Genomic DNA, 25,787 nt, shown 5'->3' with positions numbered 1-25,787 from the left:
ATAAAATAAGTCCAAGTCAGCATGGTTTCTTTGAAGGGAAATCTTGCCTGACAAATCTGTTAGAGTTCTTCAAGGAAGTAACAAGCAGGGTGGACAAAGGAGAGGCAGTGGATGTCATTTGCTTGGGTTTTCAGAAGGCGTTAATGAGGCTGCGTAACAAGATCAAATCCTATGGTGTTACAGGAATGAAACTGGCATGGGTAATGGAATGGCTGACAGGCAGGAGGTAGCAAGTGGGAATAAAAGGGGCCTTTTCTGGTTGGCTGCCAGTGAGTAGTGGTGTTCCTCAGGGATCAATATTGGGACCGCTACTTTTCACCTTGTTCGTCAATGATTTAGATAAAGGAATTGATGGTTTTGTGGCAAAGTTTGCAGATGATAGGAAGATAGGAGGAGGTGTAGATGGTGCTGAGGAAGCAATGCGATTGCAGCAGGACTTAGACAAATTGGAAGAATGGACAAAAAAGTGGCAGATGGAATACAATGTTGGGAGATGTATAATAATGCATTTTGGTAAAAAGAACAATAGTGCAGACTATTTTCTAAATGGGGAGAAGGTTCAAACTTCAGAGGTGCAGGGGGACTTGGGAGTCCTTGTACAAGACTCCCAGAAGGTTAATTTGCAGGTTGAGTCTGTGTAAAGAAGACAAATGCAATGTAGGCATTTATTTCAAGGGGAATAGAATATAAAATCAAGGAGATAATGCTGAGCCTTTATAAGACACTGTTCAGGCTGCATTTAGAGATTGTCAACAGTTTTGAGCCCCATATCTCAGAAGGGATTTGTTGTCATTGGAGAGAGTCCAGAGGAGGTTTACGAGAATGATTCTGGAAATGAAGGGGTTAACTTAGGAGGAGGGTTTGGCAGCTTCGGGTCTGTTCTTGCTAGAATTTAGAGGATTGCAGGGGGATCTCATTGAAAACTACCGAACGTTGAAAAGACTAGTAGGGTGGATGTGGAGAGGATGTTTCCTATGGTGGGGGGGTACATAGAACTAGAGGGCACAGCCTCAAGATTCAGGGGCAACCCTTTAGAATAGAGGTAAGAAGGATTTTATCTTAGCCAGAGAGTAGTAAATCTGTGAAATACTCTGCCACAGACTGTGGCGGAGGCCAAGTCTGTGAGTATATTTAAGGTGGAAGTTGATTGTTTCCTGATTGGTCAGAGCATCAAAGGATACAGCATGAAGGCAGGTGTATGGGATTGAGTGGGATCCAGATCAGCCATGATGGAATGGTGGAGCAGACTCGAAGGGCTGAATGGCCTAATTCTGCTCCTATATCTTATTGTCTATGGCCTTAAATAGGTGGATTGTTGGGCAGTGCGGCTTACTGGGTCTGAAGGGCTATTCTGCACTGTATCTCCAAATAAGTAAATTCACCATGATTATCTTTAATCAAAAAATATTCATTTCAATATTTACAAGACATTTGGACAGGGACGTACCGAGGAAAGGTTCAGTGAAGTGACAGCCAAATGTGGGTCTAGCTCAAGTAAACAATTTGGTCAGCAAGGTTGGGTTGGGCCAAAGGGCCTTTTACTGTGCTGTATAACTCTATGACTGTAAAACATAACCAATAAGGGTCTTACATAATGCAAACTCATGTAGAAAAATGAGTTTTAATTACAAGGCCATTCCAGAAAAATTCAAAAGGAACTTGCTTGCTGTACTACGTTAGCTGGCATTATTGATTTTTATAAAACATTATTAACATAACTTCCTGCAATGTGTGGAGAATTTATCCAGCTTTATTGTGAGAAGCTGCTATTGTTTGTTTCCTTTGATCTTTAAATGCACTTGAATAAATTTGACATTAGTTGCTATACAGTCAACTGTTTTTGGCAAATCATTTGCCCCACTCTTAACTCTGCACCATCAGATGAAGTAATTAGGAAAGGAAATAGATCATTGGTCTTACACTCAGAGGCCACATTATTAGGTACACCTTGTTTATGCAAATATCTAATCAGCCAATGATGTGGCAGCAACTCAATGTATAAAAGCACGCAGGCAAAGTCAAGAGATTCAGTTTTGTTCAGACCAAACATTTGAATGGGGAAGAAAAGGGATATAAATGACTTTGCCTGTGGAATGATTGTTGGTGCCAGACGGGGTGGTTGGAGTATCGCTGGAACTGCTAATCTCCTGGGATTTTCATGCACGACAGCCTCTAGAGTTTACAAAGAATGGTGTGAAAAGCAAGAAAAACATCCAGAGAGTGGTAGTTCTCTGGGTGAAAATGCCTTGTTATAGAGAGAGGTTAGAGGAAAATGTACAGGCTAGTTCAAGCTGACAGGAAGACAACAGGAACTCAGACTCAGAAACCACGTTACAACAGTGATTTGCAGAAGAGTGTGTTTGAACGCACAACATGTCACACCTTGAAGTGGATGGGCTACAGCAGCAGATGACTGCAAACATATATCCAGTGCTACTTTGTAGTTACAGGAGGGATATCATAAAGTGACCACTGAATGTATTTGGAATAAACTCCGCTCTTTGAAAACTTCAGTTCATCTTGACATTACTCTGCAATATAAGAAAAAGGATCAACTTATAATAAAAATCAATTTTATTCACCAAGTACATTTACATGTTTTAGGAATTTGCTGTGGTGTGCTGTTAGGACACGACATACAACAAAAAGAACTGCATTCAACAATTATAAAGATTTATATAAAATAAGGTCAGAGCTTAAAATACAGAATTGGAGTAATATGTGCATAAATACTATCATGTATTTACAATGTAACTAGCATTATGAAAAGTGATTTAAAGTGTTAAAAGAGTAAATTATCACCAAGTTACATTAGTGATTTTTCTCTTGGGTTCAATGAGATTGTTCACATCAACATTTAATGATGCTATTTTAATTTTTTAGAACATTATATTGTGTTGAAACAGGCTTAGGAAATTAATCAAGAAATTAATTTTCATCTTCATATTAACAGCTGGTAATTGAAATAATTGGTCACTTGTAAAATCGTGTAATGAAAAATAAGCATTGATTATCCTTGTTGGATAGATTACTTGAAAATAGGCATATTTGCAGTCATATACCTTCCAGATCCTTCATGTTATCATGGAGATAATTCGTTAAGAAATAAATTGTTCCAGTTTTGGAATATTAATTTGATGTAAGGATTGAGAGGTTAAAGAAAAGTAAAAATAATGTATAAACATTGTATTTCCAAGCAACGCACACAAATGCTGGAGAAACTCAGCAGGCCAGGCAGCATCTATGGAAAAAAAAGTACAATTGACGTTTTGGGGCGAGAGGTCATCTCTACTTTTTTTTCATAGATGCTGCCTTGCCTGCTGCATTCCTACGACATTTTGTATGTGTTGCTTGGATTTCCAGCATCTGCAGATTTTCTCTTGTTTGTGATTGCATTTCCAGTTTGTTGTGCTTTGGTCAGGGACTGATTGAAATCAGGATGGGGTTAGGATTGTGCCTGAGTATCTGTATTACTATTGTTTAAATAGAAATTAAAGGAGTAATCATTGAGATATTTAGAGTGCAACATGTTCATTATTTGGATAATTAAATGGTTTAGCAGGAATATTGGAATGAGAGAGCTAGCACGTCAATGAAAAGAATTAGTTGGACTTGGAATCTTAAAATGCAAAATGAGCTCTTTGAGACTGCTGACATTAAGTGATCTATGATTAAGCAATCTATGGGGCTTACTCTTAACTCTACAATTTGTGTTCTTGATATTTATTGCTTATTTATTTATTTTTGTATTTGCACAGTTTGATGTCTTTTACATATTGGTGGTTCGTCCGTCTTTGTTGTGTGCAGTTTTTCATTGATTCTATTATACTTCTTTGTATCTACTGTGAATGCCTGCAGGAAAATGAATCTCAGCATAGTATATGGTGACATATATGTACATTGATAATAAATTTACCTTGAACTTTTAATCTATGCCTTGGAGTTCTAAACCTGGGGTAAAAACTGCTAATCAAACCCTACCCCTCAATTTTATAACCCTCTATCAGATCGTTTAGCCCTCTATGTCCCAATGAGAAAATATCCATCTCTCCACCGATTCATGCCAGGAAAAATCTTGGTGAATTCCTTCTACTGCTCTGTCTAATGCGAACACACCCTTCCTATTATGCGGCGATTGAGACTGTACACAGTGCCCCAAGTGCCATCTGACAATGTTTTGGGCAGATGCAACATGATGGCAAGCACACCAAATGCTACCTTCACTATCCTATCCACCTGTGTCTCCACTTTCATTGACCTTATGGACTTGCCACCCCAAGGTTCCTCTGTACATCAATGTTCCTGAGGTCCCAGGATTAACACTGTATTCCCTATCAGAACTGACTTTCCAAAATGTAATATTTCAAAGTTTGTCAGGATTAAATTGCCCCCTGTCATATCATAATCCAGCAAGTCTTCTCTGCCATTCCATCATGGCTGATTTATTATTCCTCTCAACCCCATTCTCTTGCCTTCTTCGCGTAACTGTTGATGCCCTTATGAATCAAGAACCTGTCAATGTCCACTTTAAATATACCCAATGACTTGGCTTCCGTAGCCATCTGTAACCTTTTTTCCTAATCCAGGAGTTCCCTACCTGGGCTCCACTGACCCCTCAGTTAATGGTAGGAGTCCATGGCATAAAAAAGTTTGGAAACCCCTGTTCTAATTGGTCTAAGTCCTTATGCAGACTCCCTACTTCTTTAACACTATCTACCCCTCTACCTATCTTTTCGCATGCAGTGGGGAAACTGTGGACCTTTAATATTGGAATGTGGCAGAGTGCAAAGAAAACCCTACTGCATCCTCAGCTCTGTTAAGCCTTCATAATCCTTCAGTCAGCTAAATTGAGCAGCATGAACTGGCAGGTCAATGTGGAAGGTGTTACGTGGACTACAGGGTTGACAGGGAGATATAGTGGGAGAGTCTGGGACCAGAGGACACAGCCTCAGAATAGAAGGGCATCCCTTTAGAACAGAGATGAGGAGGAATTTCTTTAGCCAGTGGGTGGTGAATTAATCTCAGCTGTTGATACTATGGGATCTATTGCATTTGCTATTGGCCATCTATTGAGTAGATTTTAAAACAATAGGAAAAGATTGATTTGCATTTAGATTTTGGCCTAGAAACTCTTTTCAGATTCCACTTCCATCAGGGCCCAGAATAGGACAAAACTGAAGGAGGTTTGTAGTGCAACCTCAGAGCTAGGCATATTTGAAGATGTTTGACAGAGACAGTAATGGTCTGAAAGAAACTGTGGAGAATTGGGAGAGAAGGCTATTGGGAATGGAAGATTAAAAATTGTTTTATAAAAGATGGAAAGGAAGTTTTGTAAGGTGCAAAATCAAGTATCAAGTATATATTTATTGTTTTTATTAGGACTAAATAGGTGGCTCTTTCAAAGAACCAGAACAAAATGTGAGCTGAATTACTGTCTCCTTTCTTGTGGGCTTTTGTAAATCTTTTTAATAAAAAGGTCCACCATTTAAATAGATTTATGGACCCAAGACTGATAACTATAAGCTTTTTGTCTGTCATGTATTTGCACACCACAGGAAAGCATTTCACAAAATTAAGTTCAAACAGTTTTTCTATATGAATCTGATTGAATTTTAAAAGTACCCATTTTTTAAAGGAAGTACCGGTAGTCAGCTGAACACTGAAATTACTTTTTAAAAAAAGCTTGCAGTGAAGATTCTCCACTTATCTGGTGTTTTTGAGTTTAGTAAACCTTGGAGGCTGCTTCGTCATGGATTCTCATTCTTTAAACAAAACATTTGTCAAGAAACAGTAATAAATGGTAAGGAAAATACGCATTTTGAAATTCTTGATAATTGTGCCCTGTAGATAGTTGATTTTGACTGTGGGATGTTTTCAGAACTAATTTGCAGTAGGAATACAGGAATGATTGTCATGAATTCTAATTGTGTGGAATAAAATCTTTTTAAAATTTTGACCAGAGCTAAGTCTTTTCTAAGAAGCCTCTGTGTTAAATAGTGGGTTGATGGAATAATCGTAAGAGCCAAGTGTTCAAAAGGGTTCAATTAACACAAATCAAAATTTAGTAAATAACCTGCTAACTGAAGCTCTCTTCAGGGGCTTGAGGTAAAACCTTAGAAGGAATTTTTTAACCACTTTTTAAGATGATTATAATTGCAACAATTAATTTGTTTCAATAAAATCTCTTAAATTCGTCACTAAACAATGGAAATGTATTCTTATTTGCCTCGAAGTCTGTGCCTAGACACATGCTAATGTATGCAATTGTAACCAGTTTATTTTGCTCTGCAAAACACAATAAAAATATCTTGATTCTGTTTTAACCATTAGTTGACAAATACCTGTTTCAAAGCACCATGTAGTAAACTCCATTGCAATGATATGCATTGATTTCAGATTGTTAAAAATGAATTAAAATCTTTATTAATATAGAAGAGAAGAATAAATTCATGAGCAATCGAATATTTTGCACAGCAGCATTTTGTTTGAAGTCAGCATCTCTTAGTATTTTTGCTTAAAACTTGGCAATTGAAGCTAATCTAATCGATGAGCTGTATTCATCAATATGTGTACGGTTGGAGATATTGATCGGTGAGGATTTTAGACAGTGCATGTGAAGCTTATAATGTCAGCAGTAGTTTGATAATGAAAAGAGTGGAACCTGAGGGACATGGAGACAGGTGGTGCATGTCCTAAAGCCAGCAGTGACATGGCGGCTTGGAATCCCACAAGAGACGTGGATCATGCCCTACTCTTTGCAAATGTGACTGCTTGGTACATAACAGTTTCCTGTTCAAAAATAACAAGCAGAAATCAACTCTCAAAATAAATGATCGTTGGAATTAGAAGCAGTAGAATTTTGAAACGTATGATCTTTAGAAATATACAAAGTAGATAAAACATAGTTCAGCTGCGATACTTAATAGTTTATTGCATTGCGGATTTGTAGCAGAAGATTTCTTCTACCATTTTCCATATCAAAATAATGCTTAATTATGCATTGAGTCGATACTTTGATAACTGCTTAATTTATGTCTTTGCCTTTATGTTCAAACTTCAACACTTGGTGATGATTTATTTTTCTACAGCGTAAGTTTCTGAATGGACGGTGAACCAACTCATGAACACTTCCTCACTATTTTTCTCATTTTTGCTCTCTTTTTGTACTACTTATTTAACTATGTATTGAATGTGTGTATGTATATGTGTGTATAGTTTTTTAAATGTATTGCAATTTACTGCTTTTGCCACAGAACAAAAAATTTCACAACATATGCCAGTGATATTAAACCCAATTCTGAATTGTGTTTAAGAACAATGTATATCTTCTCTGGGGATTTTTCATTTCTTTCAGCTCATTTTTCTGGGTTTATGCTTTTTAAAATTTAGTGTGCTGTTAAATTGAGTACATTTAACGAAGTAGGTTTAATAAATTCTGCTCAGTCTATAAGAAGTTGGCACAATCTAGCTCAGTACTTTGTTGTGTTAAATATGTTGTCTCTCTGATATTTATAAAATATAATGTCACTATTTTAATCATATAATCTTTTAATCATATACCATTGGCTTTAGAATTTATCCTTTGTGTTGATTTTGTTTCTGTCAGCAGTAGTCTGTTATTGTAAAATTCTTTTTATTCTGCTTGCACATTTGGTCCCTTTGTTGGGAAAATAAATATATTAGCGAACTAGTACTTTCTAGTTATATTTAGAAACTATTTTCAAAATTGTGTACTAAGCAGCAAGGCATCTTTAGTTTAATATATAGTCATGACTGGTGTCATTAACTGCTGGACAGATATAAGAACCCGAGTCAGTAGGACACCAGTCAATCTGAAGATGTTGAATAAATGCCCTTATTTTTGTCTGTGCATTGAAAATTGTTAGCAACTGTATAGTGGATTTCAAGAAGATATCGTAGAGCTGTCCGCAAAGCCTCTAGAGACGGAAGAAGAGTGAATTGGTGACTGGTGGCATACAGCTTGCTATCCATATAAGTTAATCTGCATTGAATCTGAACTTGTTCCGGTATAAGATCCACTAATGTGGTTGGAGTCCATTGCTATAAAAAGATAATAGTTCAGAATTTGGGTGTTACGTTAAGGTACCTATGATAATTAGTGCATGAGAGGTCTGTTTCAAAATATGAAAACTGAGCAGTGGATCCCAAAACGAAATTTTTGTCGCCACTTGGTTACAGCTGCAGTTGAAAAATTACATTGTATGATTTAGAGCTCATAAGTCTGTAGAAAAACCTGTTGAAGGAATACAATCCTTGCATGTTTTACCATGACTGCGCATAAGAGTGGACAGTCTGTTTAAAATGAAGTCACTGCAAGAATTTATAATGTTCGGCATTCAAGAGCACTGGATAGAGAACTGTTCCATGTGCAAAGTAATGTTTAATTTATCAGCAAGGTCCAAATTGGCTTTAGGCAATCCAGCCACAGCTTGAACTGGTTTGCTGGGACCATGGGAAAATTTAATTAGCTATTTTTTTTATCCACATGTAAAATGTATGAATATAAAGTGAAGATGTAATTAACATTACAAAACATTTTATGAAAATTATTTGTGTAGTGTAAACTATATAGTCTGCAAGCTGCAAACACACAAATGTCATCTGAGACTGAAGATTACTTAAAAAATTTTTTTTTGCTCCTGGATGTAAATTGTTTCCTTTATAGAAGAGTAAATTTTGAAATGCTTTTGATATTGTGAAGCTATTAAAGTGTAATTTTAAAGCAGCTTTGACAACATTGGGGAAAAAAATGGTTCAAAATAATTAATTTATAATTTCAGACATTCTTAATAATGTTGATTCAAATATTGGCAGATATATTGAACTTTATATACAAATTTCTATGAGAGTAGGTAAACAATTCCTTTATTTGTAGCATAATTTTGAAATTGTTTTTAATAAATGGTATTTCGATGAAGTCAGTATAGCATCCTTTTTCAGATATTTATTTTCCAAAGTTGCCCTGTTTTTCTGTCGTCTCAATGCCTACACAGGTATTGTGCTTCCCAGCATTTTTATTGATTATATTGTCCCGGTGCTGTGCACTTTGAAAATGAAATATGTGCTAAACTTTTAATCGTCTATCATTGCATGTATTTGGTAGAAGAGAAATATTTTGTTTTAGCTATAGCTTTTGATAGAATAAAAACAATTAAGTATTCACATTTTGAACCCCCTATTAAAAAGAAAGATAAAATAAAGATGCTGTTTTCTCTGGTCTCCTTTTGTCATAATGTACCACTGGTTTTCTAATCCCATCAGCCCCTGTTTCTAGGTAACAGCCAAAGCACTGTCAGGAGTGGCAGTCTGGGCCGGGATAAGCCCATGTGGTTGGTGTTATTTAGTATCATCCATATGGTCAGGCTGAGGGGAATCCCAGGAGGGGAGTTAACACTCAGCATCCCAACCTCCAATCCCCCAGGAGTTTGCGTGAGGTAGCCCTTGCAGCCTGTTCATGTGTGAATCTTTATTCATTATTTAATGAAATTTGATATTATTTGTGATTGCTTGCTGGCTTCTGCAATTGATAAGTGCCCCACTACTTTGTCTGTCTTGCATGTTGCCATGGAGTAACTGAGGGTGGGTGTAGGGTTATGGGGTAGCAGTTAGGGAGGGGTGTGGAAGGTGTAATTGTATGGTGTGGTTAATATTATATTTATTGGCCTCACAAGATGCAATACATTCTCTGTTTTCTCTCCACAGGAAGTTCTGCAGACATTGACCAAGTTTTGTTTCCCTTTCTATATGGACAGGTACGGTTATCATTGCAAAGTTTACGAGATAAAGATGCCATAAAATTGCTCTGGTAAATAACAAAGAGTCATAGTTGTATTCTGTGCCTTTAAAATCTTGTTTAAAACATTCCCCCTTGCACATAAAAATGAGGAAACTGTTTTTATTTGCCTGTTAAGCTGGTATTGTAATTTACCGCAGGTGCTCCGAATCATAATTCTGTTCAGTGTCATCATAATTCTGTTATTTTCTTTAAGTTGAAAGTGCTGAAGTGCCTGAGAGAAGTTGTAAATTAGATCTTCACTTCAGCAGAGTGCAGCCATGGGTGGTTTACACATACCATCTTGGTCTCATACACTACAATATAATCCACCAGACTTTGGCAGTGATAATTATAAGTTAACAAAAAAGGAAAAATGAACTCATTTAAAATTAGCAAGGCGTACTTTATTTTAAAGAATGTGGCATTGGATATTTGCAGTCCCATTAATCCTTTAATGCAAGTAGGTTTAATTTTAGTTTATTTTTGTTTAAATTAGGCATTCACGCTCTTTAAAATCAGCTTTAATCTGTTTGCAAAACTAAATGCAGACTCTTGTACTTACTCAAAAGCGCCCTCTATAGATAGTTCGGGAAATGTTTTCACTCGGAGTGTTTTTGGTAAAGATGTATTTGTTTTATTGTTTATTATTATGCATTTATTATTGAGTGATATGATGTTAAAGTTGGGTTGTGTATGCTGTGGTGTTGGGATATTGAAAAAAATCTTTAGAAGTGTTAACCATGATTTTAATGACATGCTGTTAAGAGAAAGTAAAATGTTTTGATAGTTTTATTAATTATAATAGCAATATCCAATATGTCTTAATTATCCTGTTAATTTAATGATGGGAGATACAAAAACATCCCATTCTCAGCTGCTGTGCTTAGAGGAATCTTGGTATTTTACCATGGAGATGATATGAAGATTGGCTGACATTATGACAATCACATTGCGGAGCAGCACAGTCCCTTGTGGCATTTGTGGTTGGAGATTTATGCCAGGTGTCAGTTAAGAGGAAAGGACGCTTGGCACCTTGGGCAAGTTTGCTTGTCGGCTGGAATGTCTCCTATTTTGCCAGTTGTGCGTGATGTGTTTTGGTAGTTTGGAAAACCTGCTACTGTTCCAGTTATCGGAACATGAGAGACGACTTAGTTTACACAATGGAGAGCGAAATCCTAGGAAAGAAAAGTTTTCAGAGTTAAATTATTTGAGAGAAGGGAAAAGAGAATTAGAAAAGGAAGTCAGAGACAAGGGAAAATTTGCAGATGCTGGAAATCCGAGCAATACACACAAAATGCTGGAGGAACTCAGCAGGCCAGGCAGCATCTATGGAAAAGCAGTATGTTTCGAAATGTTGACTGTACTTTTTTTCCATAGATGCTGCCCGGCATTCTGAGTTCCTCCAGCATTTTGTGTGTGTTGCTTAGAAAAGTAAGTATTTTTTTTTTAAAAACAGAAGAGAGAAAGTGGAATGCATTGAGATGACAAGTCAAGCTGAAATTCAGGTGAACAAGCCAGTTAGGAGAAGGAGTTAGGCGTAGCGGTTAGCATGAGGCTGTTACAGCTCGGGTATCAGAGTACGGAGTTCAACTCCAGTGTCATCTCTAAGAGGTTTGTATGTCTTTCCAGTAAGCATGTGGTGTTTCTCTGGGTGCTCTGGTTTCCTCCCACGTTTCAAGGATGAACCGGTTAGTAGGTTAATTGATTATTGAAAATTGATTAGGCGAGGGTTTAATAGGTGGGTTGCTGGAAGGGCCTGTTGCATTCTGTATCTCTAAATAAGTAAATAAAAGACCCTGCTTGCTTAGACCCTCTGCTTGTTTTGGCAACCCCATAATACCTTGGCTGATCTGATTGTAAGATCAACCCTGCAGTCTTGTCCTCACAGTAACCTTTCACCCCCTGCTTATCAAGTATCTATCTACCTATGTTTTAAAAATATTCAAAGACCCTGCCCCCACTTCCCCTTGGAGGAAGAAGGTTCCAAAGACTTCAGTCCTCTGAGGAGAAAATAATGCCTCACCTCTGTCTTAAATGGCTGACCTCATTCTTTGAATCGGTGACCCCTGGTTCTAGGTTTCCCTCAGGAGGAAGCATTCTCTTCACATCTAGCCTGTCAGGATCTTGTATGTTGCAATCAATTGCTTTCCTTCTCTCCTAAACTCCAGTGATATAAGCCTAGCCCATCCCAGCCTCTCCCCATAAAGCAGCTTCTTCATACCCGGTATTGGTTCAGTGAAATCCTTAGATGGGTTCGTACCCATCTTTAAATATGCACAATGTTGTGCACGGTATTCCAGATGTGGTCTTACCTATGTCTTGTATCACTGAAGTATAGCTTCTGTGGGTGGTGGGCGGGTGCTATAATTTTAAGATGGAGCGAAGGAGGATGATAAGAGGCATAGAACGAGTGGATAGCCAGAGACTTTTTCCCCAGAGTGGAAATGGCTAATACCAGGGTGCATAATTTTAATGTGATTGGAGGAAAGTGTAGGGAGATGTCAGTGGTAAGGTTTTAGAGAGTGGTGAAAATATGGAACACCCTACCAGAGGCAGATATATTAGGGACATTTAAGAGACTCCTAGATAGGCACATGGATGATAGAAAAATAGAGGGCTATGTAGGAGGGAAGGGTTAGATTGATCTTAGAGTAGAATAAAAGGTTGGCACAACATCGTGGAATGAAGGATCTGTATTGTGCTGTACTAGGTTCTTAGTTTTGTATTCAGTCCCCCTGCCGATAAGTATTTATACATCATTTGTTTTCCAAGTTATATGCACCATTTTTGTATTAGGCTACTTTTATTCTAAGTAACAAAATGGACAATTTCACATCTTTTCTACATGCTATTCTATTTTCCAGATTATTGCCCTCTCAATTACACTTCTCTCAGACTCAGGATTATTATCACTGACGTACATTGTGAAATCTGTCGCTTTGCGCCAGCCGCTTTGCAGCCTCCTTGTGTTCACTTTTCAGCAACCCAGACCCTCATCACTTCGTGGCAGCCCCTTTGCAACCTCCCTTTGCAGCTTATTTATGATGTGTCTTCAGAAAATCTTGCATTCTATCGGTGCCTTCACCCAAGTCATTTTATACATCAAGTCAAGTAGCACATCACTCGTTACATCTTGTAACTACAAACCCCATTTCCAGAAAAGTTGGGATATTTTCCAAAATGCAATAAAAACAAAAATCTGTGATATGTTAATTCACGTGAACCTTTACTTAACTGACAAAAGTACAAAGAAAAGATTTTCAATAGTTTTACTGATCAACTTAATTGTATTTTGTAAATATACACAAATTTAGAATTTGATGGCTGCAACACACTCAACAAAAGTTGGGACAGAGTTAAAATAAGATTGAAAAGTGCACAGGATATTCAAGTAACGCCGGTTTGGAAGACTCCACATTAAGCAGGCTAATTGTTAGCAGGTGAGGTATCATGATTGGGTATAAAAGTAGCGTCCATCAAAGGCTCAGTCTTTGCCAGCAAGGATGGGTCGTGGCTCACCCCTTTGTGCCAAAATTCGTGAGAGAATTGTTAGTCAGTTCAAAAGGAACATTTCCCAACGCAAGATTGCAGAGAATTTAGGTCTTTCAACATCTACAGTGCATAATATTATGAAAAGATTCAGAGAATTCAGAGACATCTCAGTGCGTAAAGGGAAAGGTCGGAAACCACTGTTGAAATCGCGTGATCTTCGAGCCCTCAGGCGGCACTGCCTAAGAAACTGGCATGCTACTGTGACAATTATAGCCACCTGGGCTCGGGAGTACTTCGGGAAACCATTGTCACTTAACACAGTCTGTCTCTGCATCCAGAAATGCAACTTGAAACTGTATTACGCAAGGAGGAAGCCATACATCAACTCTATGCAGAAACGCCGGTGAGTTCTCTGGGCCCGAGCTCATCTCAGATGGACCGAAAGACTGTGGAACCGTGTGCTGTGGTCAGATGAGTCCACATTTCAGCTAGTTTTTGGAAAAAAACGGGTGTCGAGTTCTCTGTGCTAAAGATGAAAACGACCATCCTGATTGTTATCAGTGAAAGGTGCAAAAGCCAGCATCTGTGATGGTATGGGGGTGCATCAGTGCCCACGGCATGGGTGAGTTGCATGTATGTGAAGGTACCATTGACTCTGAGGCGTATATTAGAATTTTAGAGAGACATATGTTGCCATCAAGGCGACGTCTCTTCCCGGGACGTCCATGCTTATTTCAGCAGGACAATGCCAGACCACATTCTGCATGGGCTACAACAGCGTGGCTTTGTAGACACAGAGTGCGTGTGCTTGACTGGCCTGCTGCCAGTCCAGATCTATCTCCTATTGAAAATGTATGGCGCATCATGAAGAGGAGAATCAGACAACGGAGACCACAGACTGTTGAGCAGCTGAAGTCTTATATCAAGCAAGAATGGACAAAATTTCCAATTGCAAATCTACTACAATTAGTATTCTCATTTCTAAAATGATTAAAAAGTGTTATTAAAAGGAAAGGTGATGTAACACAATGGTAAACATGCCTCTGTCCCAACTTTTGTTGAGTGTGTTGTAGCCATCAAATTCTAAATTTGTGTATATTTACAAAATACAATTAAGTTGGTCAGTAAAACTATTGAAAATCTTTCCTTTGTACTTTTGTCAGTTAAATAAAGTTTCATGTGAATTAACATATCACAGATTTTTGTTTTTATTGCATTTTGGAAAATATCCCAACTTTTCTGGAAATGGGGTTTGTAGATTAAGACCCATTTAAGTCTACTCTCTTTCTGATTAACTAGGCAATTTTCGGTCCATGCCATTTTTGTGTTACTTCATATATCTTTGATTTAATATTGAATTTAATAGCTGCGAAGATCCCTGCTGCACCTTATGACCCTGTGATCCCCATCTCAGAGGCTGATGCTAGGCTTTCTTTAAAGAGTGAACCCTCGCAAGGCGGAAAGTCCCGATAGAGTACCTGGTAAGGCTCTGAAGACCTGTGCCAACCAACTAGCGGGAGTATTCAAGGACACTTTCAACTTCTCTCTGCTAATGGTGGAAGTTTCCACCAGTGCCTAAGAAGAATAAGGTGAGCTGCCTTAATGACTATCGCCTGGTAGCACTCAAATTAACAGTGATGAAATGCTTTGAGAGGTTGGTCATGACGAGACTGAACTCTTGCCTCAGCAAGGACCTGGACCCATTGCAGTTTGCCTGTCGCCACAATAGGTCAACAGCAGATGCAAACTCAATGGCTCTCCACACAGCTTTAGACCATCTGGACAACGCAAACACCTACGTCAGGATGCTGTTCATAAACTATAGCTCAGCATTTAATACCATCATTCCTACAGTCCTGATTGGGAAGTTGCAGACGCTGGGCCTCTATATCTCCCTCTGCAATTGGATCATCGACTTCCTAACCGGAGGACCACAGTCTGTGTGGATTGGTGATCACATCTCCTCACAGATAATCAACACTGGCACATCTCAGGGGTGTGTGCTTAGCCCACTGTTCTACACTCTAAGTACACATGACTGTGTGGCTAGGCATAGCTCAAATACCATTTATAAATTTGCTGACGATACAACCATTGTTGGTAGAATCTCAGGTGGTGATGAGAGGGTATACAGGAGTGAGATATGCCAACTAGTGGAGTGGTGCCACAACAACAACCTGGCACGCAACATCAGTAAGGCAAAAGAGCTGATTGTGGACTTCAGGAAGGGTAAGACAAAGGAGCACATACCAGTCCTCATAGAGGGATCAGAAGTGGAGAGAGTAAGCAATTTCAAGTTCCTAGGTGTCAAGATCTCTGAGGATCTAAGCTGATCCCAACATATTGATTTAGTTATAAAGAAGGCATGACAGTGGCTATACTTCATTAGGAGTGTGAAGAGATTTAGCATGTCAACAAATACACTCAAAAGCTTATATAGTTGTACCGTAGAAAGCATTCTGACAGGCTGCATCACTGTCTGGTATGGAGGGGCTACTGCACAGGACCGAAAGAAGCTGCAGAAGGTTGTAAATCTAGTCAGCTCCATCTTGGGCACTAGCACTACAAAGTACCCAGGACATCTTCAGGGAGCGGTGTCTCAGAGCGTCCATTATTAAGGACTTCCAGCACCCAGGGCGTGCACTTTTCTCATTGTTACCATCAGATAGGAGGTACAGAAGCCTGAAGGCACACACTCAGCGATTCAGGAACAGCTTCTTCCCCTCTGCCATCAGATTCATAAATGGACGTTGAATCCTTGGACACTACCTCACATTTTTAAATATATAGTACTTCTATTTTTTGCATGTTTAAAAAAAATCTATTCAATATACGTATACTATAATTGATTTACTTGTTATTTATTATTATTTTTATTTTATTTATTATTTTTTCCTCTTCTAGATTATGTATTGTATTGAACTGCTGCTGCTAAGTTAACAAATTTCACGTCACATGCCAGTGATAATAAACCAGATTCTGATTAATTTTAAATCTATCAATTTTGACTCACAACTTTATTGTAGAAATAAAGTGAGTCAAAATTTAGATAACTTTACACGTCTTATTATTCCCTCCGTAGACACGGTGGTCTCAGTGAGAACGTACAAATTCCTTACACTCAGTGGTGGGAATTGAATCTGGTTTGCTGGCACTGTAATAGCATTTTGCTAACCGCTGTCACCCGATTTCCCTGGATCTTTGGTCCAAGGAGAATGAAACTAGTTGTTTTCAAACAGAGTTCAGTTTATATTCTGGATTGTAAGGGAAGCTGCATAAATGTGTGTATTGTGCCTGATGTACAGATTCTGTTAGTGCAGCAGCTGTTAAGAATTGCATTGATTTTTGTTTGTGTTTCAGTTATGAGAAAGACTATTAGTGGAATTAAAATGGGTGGTCACTGGGAAATCCCACTTTTTCTAGTGGACAGAGCGTAGACGCTTGGTGGAGCAGTCTCCCAATCTGCATTGGGTCTCACCATTGTACAGGAGGCCACGCCGGGATCACTGAACACAGTATATGACCCCAAAAGACTCACATGTGAAGTGTCACCTCTCCTGGAAGGACTGTTTAGAGCCCTCAGTGGTAGTGAGGGAGGAAGCGTAGGGGCAGATGTAGCACTTGTTCTGCTTGCGAGGATAAGTGCCAGGAGAGTGAGAGGGATGAATGGATGAGGGAGTCGTGTAGGGAGCGATCCCTGCGAAAAGCAGACAGTGGCGGAGGCAAGGGAGAGGTGTGCTTGGAGAGAATTATAGATAGGTTAAGTGAGTGGGCAAGGATCTGGAAGATGGAGTACAATGTTGGTAAATGCGAGGTCATCCACTTTGGAAGGAAAAATGAAAGTGTAGATAATTATTTAAATGGTAAAAATATTGCAGCATGCTGCTGTGCAGAGGGACTTGGGAGTGCTTGTGCATGAATCACGAAAGGTTGGTTTGCAGGTGCAGCAGGCTATCAAGAAGGCAAATGGAATGTTGGTCTTCATTGCTATAGGGATTGAATTTAAGAGCAGGGTGGTTATGCTGCAACTGTACAGGGTACTGGTGAGGCTGCACTTAGAGAACTGCTGTAATTCTGGTCTCCTTACTTGAGGAAGGATATACTAGCTTTGGAGGTGGTGCAGAGGAGGTTCACCAGGTTGATTCCAGAGATGAGGGGGTTTGACTATGAGGAGAGATTGAGTTGCCTGGGACTGTACTTGCTGGACTTCAGAAAAATGAGAGGAGATCTTATCGAAACATATAAAATTATGAAAGGGATAGATAAGATAGAGGCAGGAAAGCTGTTTCCATTGATAGATGAGACTAGAACTAGGGGACATAGCCACAAGATATGGGGGAGTAGATTTAGGACAGAGATGAGAAGGAACTGCTTTTCCCAGAGACTGGTGAATCTGTGGAATTCTCTGCCCAATGAAGCAGTGGAAGCTACCTCAGTAAATAAATTTAAGACAAGATTGGATAGATTTTTGCATAGTGGTGGAATTAAGGGATCTGGGGAAAAGGCAGGTAGGTGGAGATGAGTCCATGATCAGATCAGCCATGACATTGAATGATGGAGCAGGCTTGATGGGCCAGATGGCCTACTCCTGCTCCTATTTCTTATGTTAAGATTGAAAGGTGAAATGTTTAAGGGGAACATGAAGGAGGAACGTCTTCACTCAGAGGGTGGAACAAGTTGCTCTATGACAGTATTATCTCATCGTTTTTTGCTGGACCCTGTTTTCTCTAAAATTGCAAGTGTTTACTCGTCAACTGCATTTTATTGGCTGTGAAGTGCTTCGAATTGTCCAGGGCCATGATAGATGTGATAACAGATCCCAAAGTTGTACTTCAAATGTGGATGTTTAAATCTTTGATTTTATTTAGAAATAAATAATGGAGAAACCACAACACAGGATTGAAGATTGTCATTATTCAGTGTACAAGTGTAAAAGAGAATGAAATACTTGTTACTCTGGACCTGATGCAGCATGAAAAAACACAATAAGCATTAGAAACACAAGAAAAGCAATAAATATAAATACATAAGATTATAGATTATACATAGTTTGATTGTCCATTAAGTGACTCTAGGTATCTGTACAAAAGATGACTCTGATAGGAAATGATAAAGTAGTGATGGCGGATTGGGTTAATTTGTAAAGTAGTGTAGTTGCTAGTTTTGTTCTTCTTTCCGCACCTTGTGGCACATTGGGTGGCAACCTTGTCATTTCTTTATCATTTTTGTCGTGTTGCTCGCTCGATGTTCAACTGACCACGGATAGAAAGTGTGCAAGGTGCTGGCTGGATTCGAACCCAGGACCACTCGCCATCAAGCCCGGTGTGGGTGCCACTACACCACCAGCTGGCCAAAGTAGCATGGTGGGGCTGTGGGGGTGGGTTAATTGGTAAATTAATGAAATAGGGTGGGTTAATTGGTTGAGGTGCTGATCAGCCTGACATGTTGGGAGAAGTAACTTTTCTTGAAAAGTGGTGAATACTACATTGAATCCATAGGTTGTGGGCTCAAAAAGGATTGGAACTTTTTCTCACTACACACATTTGAGATTGTTTATTGCCATTCTTCAGTACACGATTGTAAAGGAGAACAGAATGATTGTTACTCCGGATTCAATGCAGCATAAAAACACAATAATCATAAAGAACATAATAAAATTGCATAATAAATATAAAAATAAAAATATCCTAATGGAACACAACTAAAGATAGATGTGTGACCTGTTGCAATATGCAAAATGTATATTATAAAAATTTTAATTGGTGTACAGTATACCAGTATCTTCTGGTTTTAAGTCATTTATATCATTAGAAGGTTATTTGATCTCCACATGACAATCATTGACATATTCTGTGGAGCCTCTGTACTCAATTTTTACTGCACCACTTTAAATCAATAATAATTTGAGGATAAGCAATTGCAGGTTGTCTATTAAAGAGTCGGTGATATTTTTATTCTTTTGTCCCATTTGCAGAATTCAATGTCACTGTTCAATTTCTTCAAGATGGTGCTAACTTAAACTCAAACTTGACCTTTGATCTCAGTCTCTAAAGCCTTTATTAACAAAATAGTGACTTAATTAACAAAATAGTGGGCACTAGACTCCCCAGCATGGAGGACATCTTCAAAAGACGATGCCTCAAAAAGGCAGTATCCTTCATTAAGGACCCCATCACCCTTGTTTTGCCCTTGTTTCATTGGGAGGAGCTACAGAAGCCTGAAAACACACACTCAATGTTTTAGGAACAGCTTCTTCTCCTCCACCATCAGATTTCTGAACAGACAGTGAACCCATGGATACTACCTCAATATTTTTATTCGTTTTTGCTCTCTTTTTGCACTGCTTACTGAAATATATATATGTATATTCTGATTCTGCTATCCTTTGCCATGGATTACACTATATTTCATTTATTTATCAAGCATTAAATAGCTGTGTTTTCCACAGTGCTATTTATTGCTTAATCTCCGACTTGCTCTGAGTTTTTAGGTAATTCTTTGCATAATTTGCTACTTCCGTAATGAAGCATCTCCATTCCATCTTCTCAAGGGTGCTGCTAAATAGTAATTGTTTTAGATTGCGGTTACAGTTTCATTCAGCAATTCTTTAATCCAATTGCCTTTTTAACAGTAAATTTCAACATGTTGCCTTGGATTTTGTGGTCACTAGCAAAGAAATGGGAGTAGTTCTTGGCACATTCAATTCCCCACAGAGTGTCTGAGGACTTTTCACACTGGAACCTTTGGTATTTAGCATACCAGAATATATTGCTGTCTGAGCAGCAGACCTGAGAACTGTGTAAACAATGAAAGAAAAGAATATACATCCTTAACCAAAGAGATTACAAAATCCTTTCTGAGACACATAAGATGTAAACCAAGGTGTGTAAAATACAAGATGTAATTCATTAACAAGAGAAAATCTGCAGATGCTGGAAGTCCAAGCAACACACACAAAATGCTGGAGGAACTCAGCAGGCCAGGTAGCATCCATGGAAAAGAGTAAACAGTCAACATTTCAGGCCAAGACCCTTCATCAGAACTGGAGGAAAAAAAAAGAGAAGTCAGAGTAAGAAGGTGGAGGGAGGTGAGGAAGAAATACAAGGTAGTAGGTGATAGGTGAAATTGGGAGGGGTAGGGGGTGAAGTAAAGAGCTGGGACGTCAATAGGCAAAAGAGATAAAGGGCTGGAGAAGGAGGAATCTGATAGGAGAGGACAGAAGACCAGTGAAAAAAGGGACGAGGAGAAGCACCAGAGGGAGATGATGAGCAGGCAAGGAGGTAAGGTGAGAAAGGGAATTGGGAATGGGGTATGGTGAGGGGGAGGGGTATACCGGAAGTTTGAGAAGTTGATGTTCATGCCATCAGGTTGGAGGCTACCCAGACGGAATATAAGGTATCACTCCTCCAGCCAGTGAATGTAATTCATTGTTATATAAAGAATAAAAAAATGGGCTGGAAAAAAGATTAAAAAAGAAAGGTAAAGTCAAAACAAATTTATTATCAAAATATGAATATCTTGCCATATATTACCTTGAGATTCATTTTTGCAGGCATTTACAGGAAAAAAGAAATACAATAGTATTTATTAAATTCTATACATAACTGAATACTAACAATATTCAAAGTAAATTTTATTATCAAAGCATCATATACATTTCTGAGATTCATTTTGTTGTGAGCATACTCAACAGATCTATAGAATAACAAACGTAACAGAATCAATGAAAGATAAGCAACCAATGTACAAGACACAAAATACACTGCAGATGCTGCGGTCAAAGCAACACACACAACCCACTCCAGCGTGTTGTGAATGTGCAAGATGAATTGTTCAAACAACAAATTTATACTGACAGCATGGATTGTAGGGTCCTTGAAAATGAGTCTGTGGCTTGTGGAATCAGTCCAGAGTTGAGCTGAGTGAATTTATCCAGCAGCTTCGAGAGCCTCGTGGTTGATAGTAATAACCCATTGAGCGTATCTGTAAGGAGCGGTGTCACACGGAAGCAGCATCCATCATCAAGGACCCCTACCAGGCCATACTCTCTTCTCACTGCTGCCATCAGGAAGAACGTACAGAGCCTCAGGTCCCATACCACCAGGTTCAGAAACAGTTATCACCCCTCAACCATCAGGTTCCTGAACCAGCGGAGGTAACCACTCAATTATACTCACCCGGACACTGAACTGTTCCCACAACCTATGGACTAATTTTCAAGGACTCTTCAACTCATGTTCTTAATATTTATTACTTATTTATTATTATTTTGTTCTTTTTTTTGTTTTTGCACCCTTTGTTGTATTTTGCACATTGGTTGTTTGTCTTGTGTGCAGTTTGTTACTGATTTGATCGTGTGTCTTTGTATTTATTGTGAATGCCTGCAAGAAAATGAATCTCACTGTTGTATATGATGGCATATATAGACTTTGATAATAAGTTTACTTTGAACTTTGAATAACTTTTCCTGAACATGGTGGTGTGGGATGTAAGGCTCCTGTACACCCTGCCTGATGATAGTTGTAAGAAAACAATCACAATTACAATCTTTATATTTCTCCCCAGTTGTTAAAAAAAAACGCTTATCAATAACTAAAATCAGAAGCAAAGCTAACTTTGAGTGCCAGTGTGATAGCAGGTCAGCCAGAAGTAATTTCTCCCTCCACCAGCCCCATAATTCTCATTATTCCTGTTCGGCAGTGCTGATGTTATGTTTACCGGGTGCACATGCACCCTGGGCACTTTTGTTTGTACTTGCACTCCGGGACAGTGTCATTCTTTGACGCGTCCTGTCTGTCGTTGCTTCGAGTTGCGGGGCAGGGACGCGGCTGATGGGTGGCAGGTCTGAAAGAAGGCGGCACGTGCTCTGTGCTGGCTCAGTTCGAGAGTTCATTTTGGGGGATGGGGAAGAGTTCTGGCTCCTGGAAAATGGTCAGTCGATGATTGATTTTGTTGTGCAGTGATATTGTGATCTTATCGTGATGATGTATTTCTGGACATTTGTGATTGTGAAGAAGGGTGTGAGATCCTGTGTTTTAGTTTTAGTGTAATTGTTCAGGCTCGTGGTAACAATGCCCCCCCCCTACGCATTTCAAAGAATGGACTATCCCTTTTCTCCTAGAGTAAGGAAATCCTTACGTAAAGATTCATTTTGGTGAAGTGAAGGGAGCTAGTGGGTATTACTTCAGACTGATATTTTGGAGTTGTAGTCCTAAAGGTCTGATAGTATATATCTACAATTTCTCTTTTGTCATTTTGGCTATTTTGCCATTTTTTGCACTGTGAATATTTTTGCACTTAAAAAAAAGTTTCCCACCTCTGGCACCCTTGCTCTGAATGCCATTGAGGCTTACTTTTACAGTTCACACCTTCGTAAGGCCACGAAACCCTCAGCAAAACCCAATGGTGTGACAGCCAGAATTTATTCACCACTTAATAAGATTATTGCTTAATTAAATACTCACTTCTATTTAAATGTGCAAGTCTAACTTCATCTGGGGAGTTTATTGAATATATATTATATGGATATAAGTTTTCATTTTTTATGGCCTAATGGAAATTCTAGGTGAGGTATGCACTCAGCAGCCACTTTATTAGTTACTTCTTGTATCTCATAATGTGGCCACTGTGCATTTGAGGTATTCTGCTGCTGTAGCCCATCTACTTCAAGGTTCAGTGTGTTGTGCATTCAGAGATGCTCTTCTGCACTCCACTATTGTAACACATGGTTATTTGTGTTACTATCACCTTCTGGCCATTATCCTCTGACCTCTCCCATTAACAAGCTGTTCTGGCACACAGAACTGCCCCTCACTGGATGCTTTTTGTTTTTTGCACTATTCTCTGTAAACTCTTTTGCCACTAACACAGATAACCAAAAAGGCAGAATACTGTAACATGTAAATTGTATATTAAATATTGACATTGCCAGCAGGGGTTGGGCTGTTTACTATTCTATACTATCGGACCTTTAAAGCATTACACTTCTTTAAATATACAAAATACTGAAGATTAACTCATTTTGAACAGTCAGATTTGTTACATATTTAGGCTGCATGCAGAGTTAAAATCTGAAACCAAATATCTTTACCGTCACCTGTAGCAGATTTTGTGAAATTCACCAAATGAAAACTCGTAGAGATTGTGAAATGAAAGGCACTTTATAACTGTGCAGATAAGATTAACATTTTTTTGGAGAAGTGAAGAAAGTAATTTTAAACTAATATCGGGTAGAGTTGGGATGAATCGCACAAAACAATAATTTTCCCCGGTGCTGCGACCTTAACTTCCCAATCCCCTCACACCTTCAATTTAACATTTTTATCCTCATATTTGTACCTCTTACATTAGAACATAGAAGCTTACAGTACAGTACAGGCCCTTCAACCATGATGTTGTGCCAGTCTTTTAACCTACTCCAAGATCAATCTAACCCTTCCTTCTCACACTTCTCTTTCATTCATGTGCCTAGCTAATGCCTCTGCCTCTACCATCACCCCTGGTAGAGGATTCCTTGAATGTACCATCCCCTGCGTATAAAAACCTACCTCTGACCATCACCCCATATACTTTCCTCCCAACAACTTAAATTTATGCCACCTTTCATAGCCATTTCTGCTCTGGGATAAAGTCACTGGCTGTCCTCTTGCTCTTGTACAGCTCTATCAAGTCACCTCTCATTCCCCCTTCCTCCAAAATAGGTTGACCCTAGATCATCCTAGCCTCATAAGATACGCAGTCAAATCCAAGCAATATCCTGGTAAATCTCCTCTGCAATCTCTCTAAGCTTTCACATCCTTCCTTTAATGAGGTAACCAGAACTGAACACAATACTGCAAGTGTGGTCTAACCAGAGTTTTATTGCCTCATGGCTCTTGAATTCAAACTCTCAGCTAACAAAGGCCAATGCACCATTCTCCTCCTTAACCACTCTATTAACTTGAGGCAACTTTGAGGGCTCTGTAGATGTGAACCCAAACACCCTATATGCTTCTCCAATACAACAGATATTTGTCAACATCCTCCTCAAATTTTCATTCCTCCGATTAGTCTTTTGTGCACCTTTTCCTTTACGATTCATCTGTTCTCTGCCTTTTCCCTTGAAGAATAACCTTAAAACCACCCCCTCCACTCAAATTGTGGTGTGCCCCTCACTAATATGTTCTCCTTTAGCCCAGTATTGGTGGTTACATATATCTGCTGGAAGGTTGTTTCCATATTAAAGATTAATATCAGTGGAAGTTGTTTTAGTTCTGCAGCAGACATGGTGTGGGTGGTGGAATTTTTGAGTGATGGATGATCAAGGAGAAATGCAAGTGTTACAAAATGTACTAGAACTGAATTGGTCAGAACAAAACATATTTTAACAGACTGGGAGAACTTCACAGTCTAGGTTTCTTTTTTCTCAGACAACAACATAAAATAATGGCTGAGACCAAAGATGAAATAAATGGATGGTGAAGCATCCAATGGAAGTACTGAAAGAATCTGTCAAGCTGTGCTTTCATCACTCCCGTGGTTACACAGGCAAAGACTGTGCTAATATCTGGCCACAGAAGAGTAATGTCAGACATCAACATCAGTCAATTTGCATTACCTGTGATATATAATGTTGGCAAATATTAATTGGGAACAGTGATATTTAAAAACTCAAATGAACTGAGTTAACATGTAAAAATTTAACCCTTTTTATTTTATTAAGATGATTAATTCAGATTGGTTCTACATGAGCATAAGACATAGGAGAAGTATCAGGCCATTTGGCCCATTGAGTCTGCTCTACTGTTCTATCATGGCTATTTTATTTCCTCTCTCAGCATCATTCTCCTGCCTTCTCTCCGTAACACACTGACTAATCAAAAACCTATCAGCCTCCACTTTAAATATACCCAATGACTTGGACTCCACAGCCATCTGTGATAATGAATTCCACAGATTCACTGCCTTCTGGCTAAAGAAATTCCGTATTCTCTTATGATTCAAGGAATAAACTTCTAGCCTCTCCAACCCCTCCCTGTAGCTCAGTCCCTTGAGTTTTGTGCTCTACAGTTCTATGTTCTAACCTCTGCTTTAAATATACCCAATGGCTCTTACTTGGAAAGATGGAGCTCTGTTTAAGTGTACCCCTGGCACAGTGAAAGGCCCATACAGGGGCCTGGTAAAATGTACGGCTTCAGTTGATTTACTGAGGACTGTGGTTTTATTTAAAATAGATGTAAATCTACATTGAGGGGTGATGTAGATCACATGTAAGTTTGTGTTTGTATGTAATTGTATGTATGTGCTCTTTGTTTCTTTTTTCCCTTGCTTCTACTCTCTTCTACCCCAGTATTGTTAATATAGGTATTTACCATTGTGCAGTGAACTGTGGACTGATAGCCAATGCTTTATTGTAGATATGTGTTTGTTCATTAAAGTTCAAAATAAATATGCCCAATAACTTGGTCTCCATGACCATCTATGTCAATGAATTCCAAAGATTCCCCACCATCTGTCTGAA

General features: G+C 38.8%; 1 protein-coding gene across 7 annotated transcripts in view; it reads left to right on the top strand.

The window, feature by feature from the left end:
• dennd1a (DENN/MADD domain containing 1A) overlaps positions 1-25,787 on the top strand; it is a 618,210-nt gene that overhangs the window by 173,672 nt on the left and 418,751 nt on the right. For all 7 annotated transcript variants that reach the window (XM_073052569.1, XM_073052565.1, XM_073052563.1 and 4 more), the window contains exon 4: positions 9,724-9,773. In XM_073052569.1, the coding sequence (XP_072908670.1) occupies positions 9,724-9,773 (50 nt within the window). The remainder of the gene's footprint in view (positions 1-9,723; positions 9,774-25,787) is intronic.

This window comes from Hemitrygon akajei, chromosome 7 (assembly GCF_048418815.1).
Source record: "Hemitrygon akajei chromosome 7, sHemAka1.3, whole genome shotgun sequence".
In the NCBI taxonomy this organism is placed as follows: Eukaryota; Metazoa; Chordata; class Chondrichthyes; order Myliobatiformes; family Dasyatidae; genus Hemitrygon; species Hemitrygon akajei.
This window is presented reverse-complemented; position numbering and strand designations above follow the sequence as displayed.